At 38.1% G+C, this 9,225-nt stretch overlaps 1 protein-coding gene across 1 annotated transcript; it reads right to left on the bottom strand.

Annotated features, from left to right (window-relative positions):
- zdhhc1 (zinc finger DHHC-type containing 1) lies at positions 1-9,214 on the bottom strand. Its single transcript, XM_062989937.1, has 12 exons — positions 9,019-9,214; positions 8,029-8,238; positions 7,657-7,914; positions 7,228-7,403; positions 6,601-6,702; positions 6,168-6,295; positions 5,854-6,009; positions 4,336-4,457; positions 3,599-3,687; positions 2,561-2,657; positions 2,331-2,433; positions 1-1,573 (listed from the first exon to the last, which is right to left on the bottom strand). Exons 3-12 carry the CDS (start codon positions 7,873-7,875, stop codon positions 1,059-1,061), a joined length of 1,707 nt encoding a protein of 568 aa, XP_062846007.1. The 5' UTR covers positions 7,876-7,914; positions 8,029-8,238; positions 9,019-9,214; the 3' UTR covers positions 1-1,058.
- Between the last annotated feature and the right edge of the window lie 11 nt (positions 9,215-9,225).

Here is a 9,225-nt window from a genome sequence, read left to right on the forward strand (position 1 = left end):
TGTGTAAGGACAGAAAAAAGCTCCTGTTTATAATGACCAAGTGAAATAGAAGATATAAAGTGATTTAGTATTAAACAGAATGAATATTACAACACAATTACTTAGATTTCACACATGATTGATGAAAATAGACGGAGCGCTTCTGTTGTGCAAAGTAATGCTTCATAAACTGGGACTAAACTCACAAAAATCCAATTTAGTTTTCTATAGCTTAGAAAGATTATTAGGCAACCACTAGATTTGTTGTTTTAGCAAGGCTATAATGACCATATATAAATATTTCTTTCTTTCTCAATTATTTAGGTCACATTGAGAATATGTGAAAAGAGAAGTTAGAGGAACATCGTGGAGAGTCTGTCCTGGTTTGGGGCTGCATTTCTGCTAGTGGTGTTGGCGATCCTGTCCTTCACAAAGTCCAGACCTGAATAATTCGAAATAAGTAAATAAAACATGGGAACTCTGTGAAGTGCTGAAAGAAGCCTTGTACAATAAACCAGACAAATACTTAAGCAAACTTCAGGACAGTCTTCCCGAAATAGAGAGATGTCACAATAAATCCTGACTTTTGCCTGTAGAAGCAATTTTGTTCTAAAATGTGTGTTTAAATTGTGGATGGTCAGTAAAAAAAAACAATAAAGCTAGTGGTGGCCTAAGAAACAACCTAATCAACAAAATGGAAATTTTTAGTGGAGCTGTACAGATACTGATGAAGTTCGCTGAACTACAGAGCAACAGTAAACCTTTAGCATTCAATATGAATAAATAAGTGATGACAAAAATTAGTTAAAAGTTAAAAAAGTTAAAAAATTGCTATTGCAAATTGTAAAACAATGCAGTGCTACGTGTGTCCTATCAAGCCATCATGAATAAATTACATTATTAAAAGTCTGAAGTGAAAAGTACTCTGGTCCAGTCTGAATGGCAACATTCGGTCAGTGCTGCTTGCATAGGTGTACAGGCTTTCTGTGCTATATCTCAACAGAACTTCTACAGTGTGGTCGATTGTTTTTGAATTCCCATAACATCTGAAGTCAACGAGGAGCACAGTTGGCATTGCCCTATGCCACTGGTATGTTCACTTTAGAGCTGAGCCTTGCATCCTCTGTGCCCCTCTTTTTGCTTTTGTGTTTGCATTTTTCCCCAGCACTGATCCCATTCTCCTCACCCTCTACGGTTACAGTGGGCTCACCGCTTCCTCTGCTGACAAACACAATGGGATGATGAGATGCCAGTTCAAATCCCTCCTCTGCTGCCTTGAGAGCCGTGGCCTTCCTCTTGGTCCTGGGTGGAGGAGAGGGCAGGAAACGGGCACCTGAAGGAGCCAAGGTCTGCTGGAATGTCGAAGAATGGAGAACAGTAGAGCGGGGCATCCGTGCTGGGGTGGCAGTGCCCAGGCGCGCCAGTGCCACAGGGATCTCTTCCAGAGACTCTGCAGAATCAGAGTGATACTCAGCTGGGGGGCCTGCAGCCTGCACAGGAGCCAGAGGGGGTAGGGTCACCCGCACAGGGAATGCTGGGAAAGGAAGGTGCTGGCTTATAGATGAGGACAGAGTGGCAGCAGCTACAGAGGACTCTATAGGATGGAATGCACAAGGGCACGAAATGCACAAAAACTATCAGAAACACGACATATCTATACTTCAGGTCAATTCACACTGCTGAGGAAGGCTAAAATTATCACATATAGCCTAAACACATCACAGTAGTGATCAAACGAAACAAGCTCAGACGAAAAAGCATACAAAAAATCTTAGATAATAAAAAATCAGGCAATTAGACAAAAGAGGTATTGTGCAAAATGCTGGAGAGATGTTAGATACCCAGGATATAAGATAACAAGCCCTGAACAATATACTCTGGATAAAAAGACATTAGGCAAAATGGCCTTGAATAAAAAGAAAATCAGATAATCAAACTGACAATAAGACACAAAAATCCAGCAAAAAAAGACTAGACTAAATGGCCTGAAAACATCAAATAAAACTACCTCAAACAAAAATGTGATAGGCAAATGGCCTTTAACCAAAAATACTTTAGGTAATTTAGTGATGCATGTTATTAATACTGGTGCATGTTATAAACTAACTGCAAAAAAAGAAACCTAAATATTCGACTGCTTTGTCTAATGTCTGGTCAGTTTTTTGATGAGAGTGGCTGAAGTCAATCTGCTTCACTATCACTATGGACTCAGTTTAAAAAAAAAGCAGTTGTATCTCCTCTACTTCTGCAGATCGCTATCCTAACAAAGTAGGGCTGTACCCAACACACACCCTATTTGACACGTGTAGTAACCAAATGCTTCTTTTAGGACCAAATCTTTTTGTCCTAACCTGGCTTAGCTGAGTCATGTACAATGTCTCTGCCGGTGCTCGTCTCTGAGGCTCGGTCACTGATTACGTCTGCTGGTATTTTATGCACTTTTTTCTTTTTCTTCTAAAAAACAAAACAAAAGAACAGAAGAATCAGAAAATCTGATATAAAGCTCCAGCACGATTCAATGAGCAAAATGCGGTCAGTGTGGGGCACCAATTTAAAAACATTATTACAAGGTATGTCAAACCTTTGTGTTTTTGAAAGGACGAGGTTCAGGTTTCTGCTCACTGGAGACTGTAGAGAATAAATCTTCAGGTTTTCTCTCTGGTGAACTTCTGATCCTGCTATTATGAAACCCATACACACAAACAAACAAAAAAAGGCAACATAAATGCAACATTCAGATTTTTAACAGCCTAACCCAGGCAGTGTGGCTGTAATTTCACCATTATTACACTTTTTTTTATTATATGCGCACAGCTTGGCCAACAGTTAGTTTTTGTTGCAGCGGGAAGGACAGTGCCAATTGTGGAACCACATTTTTATTATATATCTGATGCCTTATGAAATGTGCTTTAACGAGCATCCACAGACAGCCACTAAATACCATTTCAAGCCAAATTACAAGCTTAAGTGTCTTAAGAAAACGTCTCTGCCTACCAAAGGTTTGTAAAAACAGGGAGTCCAATGCAAATAAAAGAACTAAACCAGTCAATCACAAACCCATTTACATCTGTGGATTTAATCCACACAAATTTAACTGCTTAATAAGCTACTTTTATCTTTCTTCTACCATTCCCATCAGCTCTAGTGCAAAACCTCACAAAAACAGAACATAATTGCTCAGTGCTATAAAATATCCTTTAACTGTGAAGTATGTTTATTACTCATTGTAAAAACAAAGACTGGTTCCCTCAGCAGGGCTGGTAAAGGATTTGCACAAGCTTTGCTAAGTCTACTGGATTTAAAGACATTTAGTCACATTCAACACGACTGAATCCTGAAGTCTATGAAATGCCAAAGCATTTACAGTTAGGATTAACCTAAATGTCACGATTAATCCCCCTATAAAAAGTATCCATGTCTTCAAAGTTCAGTTGTTTCAATAAACAGGATTGGATCTGAAGTATTGGCTGAAGAGACGTACTGTCATGTGAAAAGGACCACAGAATTACAAGAAATAAACAAAACCAGCTGCGAAAGACTACAAAGTCATTTTAAAAGACCTGAATGTTCACCAATTGGGTGGCACAGAAGAGAAACTAATTCCACATCGTTTTCCTACCCAGGATTCCCCTGTGAGTTGATGGTGGTAGGACCCCCATGCTGCACTTCAGGATTGGTGTAGCCTAGAGGACCTGAGTAACTTCCATGCTAAAGACAAAAAATACAGCCACAGAAAGAGATGATGGATTAGCATGAGGGATTCTACTGTAACTTTTACCTGTGTGCTGAAACTATAGCGCCACTGTGAGGCAGCAAATACTCACTGCATGCTTCCCCCCCCCCCCCCCCCCCCCACACACACACAGTTCACTCATGACCATCAATATAAAACATTGTAAAACATTCACATAGCCATTTACCCTGGCTTGCTGAGACCTTAATAAAACATCTGTGTGAGAATTTCACTGCCATTTGGCAAAGATGTGAATTTATTGTGCCAAAGATGTTGTTTCTCCTCCATGAGAAATCAAAACATACTGGCTGCCATGTGATACCCCGTCATCACCTACTCCCTGCTGCTGTTTCCATGGACAACAGATGTTTATACGTTATGTAATATTTTGAGAGAGATCCACCCTAAATGACATAACAACAATATTACAAATATTTGTGACAATAAATGTCGACTAAGAATAATTTCATGTCATATGAACATTCAGGCACCATGTTGGTCTTTTTCTATAGTGCAATAAAGCGATTTTAAAAGAAATGATACAAACCCTGAGCAGAATGCTTTTGGTTTTAGAATTGTATCTGCTTGATCTGGACTTGAGGTTCATGCATGTGCACATTTACCTTGATAAGATTTGCTTTGGGAACCCCAGCCTCGTCTCCTGATTGGCCCATGTTGGTGTCCCTTGCTTCCTGTCGGTGTCTCTGTCGAACGATGTACTCGTACGTACTCAGCCGGTTCCACACTGAGAGATTACAGATGAGAAGACACCACTAAATTCAAATTAGATTAGAAAAAGCAGGTCACTATATGTGATGGACTGTCCAGTGAGCTCATATAATGTACATTATAACAAGCATGTAAACAATCTCTTCAGTGATTGGTTACAATCAATCAAATACAAAATGTACAGTATGAGCATCATCGTCCTGGTGATTTGCTGTTGTCACTTGAACTAAATCAGTAATATCAGATGGTTGGCTAGCGCATTAGACTGCTGCACATAGCACATTTTTTATGATGACCAATTTAGCAAATAAACTGTAGTTGTGTGTATTAAAACATGCCAAACTTATTTTTAAGCAACCAACCTTTTGTCCATGATTTTTTACTCGACCCAGGCAACACACTGCATCTTACTCTCTCCATACAAGATGTAAAATAAAGCCTCCACAAGGGGGCGTTCGAGTACAAGTTTATTTAATTATTATTTTTCTCTGCAACCCATTTTTTTTGGCTCGCGGTCGACCCATGTAGTGGATGCATTAAGCTTATTTTTAGTTTAAAAATCAACAAAAGGTGGAATTAAAACAGGGTTGTAAAAATTCAACAAAAACATTCAGGTTAAAAACACTGAGCATTTCTCATTTAAGAAAATCTGCAGTGGTGTGGCTCTGTTCGGATCAAAACATGAAGCACTGCAGCATACATCACGGCCATACAATTAAAGCTTTCAGTCCTAAAAGCAGTGGCTGGAAATTAAACAGGTGAATCATTGTTTAGGTAATGACGTTTCAAGTGCTGCTCCTTAAAATAGGGAAAAACACGGGGAGAAAAAAAAGTAGCTAAAGCTCACAGAGAATCAACGGGTTCCCAATCTTTTCATTAAGCGGGACTACAGGAAATGAAGAACTTGTGGTGCTCTGTAGTCATGGAAACTGGCACTAGTTGGTTCTGATTCATGTAACTGGCACTCAACAACAAGCAGCAGAAAAATCATTAGTGCAGTTTAGCTTTCTAAAACTAACCAAAGCCCTATTGAGGACTTATTAGGACCAATTTTACTGACAAAACCAGCTGCGAGTGGAAAAAAAACTAATTATGAGCATTAGGCAGGAGAACGAATGATGAGATTCGTTTAATAACAATAATAAAGCATTACTACACATGGAATTTTGTATCACAGTATAGATACACTCTTAATCAACACTTTTTTTCTGCTTTGCACATTTTTGTCAGTGAAACATTTATTACTTGTTTTAAAACTTTTTGAAGTGATTTATAACTGATTTATAATAAAATTATGCATTAAAAATCCTAATTATGTTAATGTGATGTATAAAATTAATAAGGCAAATAAACGTTACGCTTCCAACATTGTAAGGAAGGCCCTTCCTGTTTCTGCATGACTCCGCACTTACTCAGGTAGAGATGGAAGCAGAGCAAATGGCCGAGCAGTAAGGAGGAGAGAAGTCCCACACCAATGGTTATTCCTGCCAGTGCAGGGATGGCTGGACCTGCTGTGGATACTGGAGCCACCGGCAGGAACACAAACCACACCAGAGATTCATTTTTCACTGAAGAGACAAAACACAGGAGACAAAAACTGAAGATAAAGAAAAATGCAGGTAGAAGAACCAGGTAAAAGCCATCAGGTACAGTACAGGTGTGAATATGACCTGACAAACAGCTTCAAGCTGAAGAATTTTGGCCACAGAGTTTAGCATTCTCCTACCTTGCTGGAAGTGTTTGTCAGATCGAAGCTTTGACGGGTCCAAAAAGTACTCGATGAAAACATAGGTGGCGATAATCACAACTAAAAAAATGCCCAGCAGAGCTGATATCACACTGTTCAGGAAAACCCTGCAACGAAGAAAAAGTGTTAGAACCCACTAACTAATAATACTAGAGAATTGCGCTGCTGTGCAGTTGTTTCCAGTAGAGTTGAGCGGTGCTGCTCCACTGAAGCAGTCAATTGCAACTGCCAATACTGAGTACATCCAAATTACAAAAGAATTTCTAAAACATTCAGAGACACACAATAGTGTTTCTGCACGATATCTCACAGAACTTTACAGTAGGAAAAGTGGCTCAGGCTTGACCTACTGTAAAACCCACAACATATTACCTATTCATCATTACAAACAAAACCCTGGATGAAATCTCACCAGTAGTTTCTGCTGCCCACACAGTTGTTCAGCCACCGGCAGTGATGATCAAAACTGGCCACACACTTATTACAGGCACTGCAGTGTTTGGATTTTGGGCCACTGGAAACATAAAAAGCAAAATGAAGCAGACTGTACGAGACTGAGCGCCAGCTCATAAGTCTATGAAATTCCTTATGGATTTAAAAAATGGACAATCCCGTAATCCAAGCACACACAAATTACTGATCGTTTAGGGATATTTCTGAGGCATTTTTATATGACAAGGTTTAAAGGTTTCAGTTTAAAACAGCAAGCAAGATAGGTGCAGCCTTACAGAGTATAAAAGTGAAAAGTTTTATTATAAAAGGTCAGATTTCCTTGAGGTTTATTCTTGCGATTGAATTAAATGTTCAGACAAATTTGAACAGCCATTGTTGACCAATTTATTATAAATACCAGACCAAAGACAAATAAATTCAAAAATTCATCTACATTTTAAAGATTTAACATTTTACTTAAATTACTTTGATTCCTTAAAAAAAATAAAATAAAAAAAGCTTCGTATTAAATTTAAGAACGATCACAAAATCAAGCATTTTTACATGTTGTTTATACTAACAGCACCTAAAGCACATCCATACTTACACATCCACCTCACACAAGTAGCAGTGACAGTTCTCAATAACATGTGCGTGTTTGGTACGGTCGAACACTGGCACAGGTCCTTTGTAGCTCTTTGCTCTGACGTTATAATCCGCAGGGTCAATGGAGACGGCCGCCAAGTGCACAAGCAGGTGACAGACAAACGTGATGCCTGTACACTGAACACTGGGCTAAAGTCAAATAACAAGAAAAGTGCAAACAGCAAAAAAACACAATGATTTTGTTTAAAAACAATCAGGGTCACACATGAATTATGGGAATTTGTGCCCAATCAGTTCAAAGTCTTGGTAGAAACCTGTTCAAAAGAGTGGCTGTTGCTATAGATAAAAATATCACATAGAGGGCACCCTATTTTAATATATATGACCCATTATTCTCTAGCCCATGTGGACCGTCCTCTACAAAGGATACAATGTAGCCAGCTGGGATCCAGTATGACTGCAGTAGTGGGATGAACACTCCAAAACTTATGACTGCAAAGTACAGGTACAGAAGCCATGCCAAAAGCTGGAAGGGGTGTGGAGGCCAGCTCCAACCGTTTGTCCGGGAGCACAGAGGTAGATTGGCTCGTCTGGGAAGGCCATCATTTACTGGCACCGTGCGATTTGGGTTCCTGCTGCACACATCCATGGAAGTGCAGAGCTGAGCCGTCTTGATGCTAAAACACTACTGTACAAAGACATTTTTAGACTTAAAATTACATAAATAATTAAAAAGCAGATATCAGCAAAATCCAACAGTACAGGGACACACTTGCATTAACAGATATATTACAAAACTTACCTGACTGACTTTGGATGAGTGTAGCAGACGTTAATCCAAACCATCTTCTAAGTGTAAGGTTGTCCACGGTGTCTCTCTGTCCATCACTGGGTCATTCATAATTCTTTATATATTATGCTGTCTTGTATTTTTCCCTTCAGACGGATCCATCACTGATCAACATCTCCATTCACATGAATTACAAGGGAGTAGTATCTGCAATGCTGTAAACTGACAGTAATATAATTAATTAGTAGTCTCAAAAGTAGCACAAAATGTTTTGTTTGGGTTCAAGCGGGTTTAGGACCATTAATTTTTAAATGCCACAAACTGTAGTTAACATGATGGGGAGCATATTTGCAACACAATTCACTAAAAATAAGATGCAATTTTAGGTATTTTTGCTCAGTTCAAGTTATTTTTGTTAAACACTTATCCACAGATAAACATACAGTAATGGAAATAAGTATTAATCTATTTTTATTTTCATATTGATCATACTTTAAGTGTATATTAGGGATGCAATTTTTAACACATACATTTTATAGCGTCACATCCTAATATTAAGCACATGAACGAGTTATGTTTCAATATTTTAAGTCTTCTGCTATTAATAAGAAATAAATAAAACATTAAGTACAAGACTGAAGTGGATACATAAAAGTATTTTAAATAGGAAAAAAAGTGGTTGCATACTTTATTCCTTACTGTATTTAACCAAGGAAAGATGATTTCTAAGCAGTATTAATGTATTTTTTTATTATTAGAGCAGCACATCTGGATATTAAACTAAGACACATAAATCAATTCCAGCATAATAATATATCTGTAAAAATATATCAGTAAAAATATATCAGTAATAATACAAAGTGTAATGTTGTCAATCAACTATCACCAAAAGTCGCAATCTACTGTTCAATAACCGGAACATTTATCATAAATAAACCAGAATGAATAATACAGCATTTATACAGCAGTGAGCAGTAAAGTAATAAAGCATTATAACGTTACCTTTGCTCCTTTATTCACATTGTGTCTGATAATAAAAGAGCCGCTATTTAACACAGTGCAAAACAGACAGCTAATACAAACATCACATACAGCAAATATTTATATTCGGTCTGATCACATCAAGATTCAACTGATTATAAACCAATTCACTCTGATTTAAACACGCTGATTATAAACAAAAATCACATATAAATATAACAGGGTTCC

The sequence above is a fragment of the Trichomycterus rosablanca genome, chromosome 27 (assembly GCF_030014385.1).
Source record: "Trichomycterus rosablanca isolate fTriRos1 chromosome 27, fTriRos1.hap1, whole genome shotgun sequence".
NCBI classification, from domain to species: Eukaryota; Metazoa; Chordata; class Actinopteri; order Siluriformes; family Trichomycteridae; genus Trichomycterus; species Trichomycterus rosablanca.

What these genes read in the sequence shown, in the direction of transcription:
- zdhhc1 (XM_062989937.1), bottom strand. Translation starts at nt 7,875, where the DNA reads ATGGATGTGTGCAGCAGGAACCCAAATCGCACGGTGCCAGTAAATGAT. An exon ending in GGATCCCAGCTGGCTACATT is followed by an intron (nt 7,404 to 7,656) that starts GTATCCTTTGTA and finishes CCCAGTGTTCAG; the next exon opens with TGTACAGGCATCACGTTTGT. An exon ending in CCAAAGCAAATCTTATCAAG is followed by an intron (nt 3,688 to 4,335) that starts GTAAATGTGCAC and finishes TTTTGTCTTTAG; the next exon opens with CATGGAAGTTACTCAGGTCC.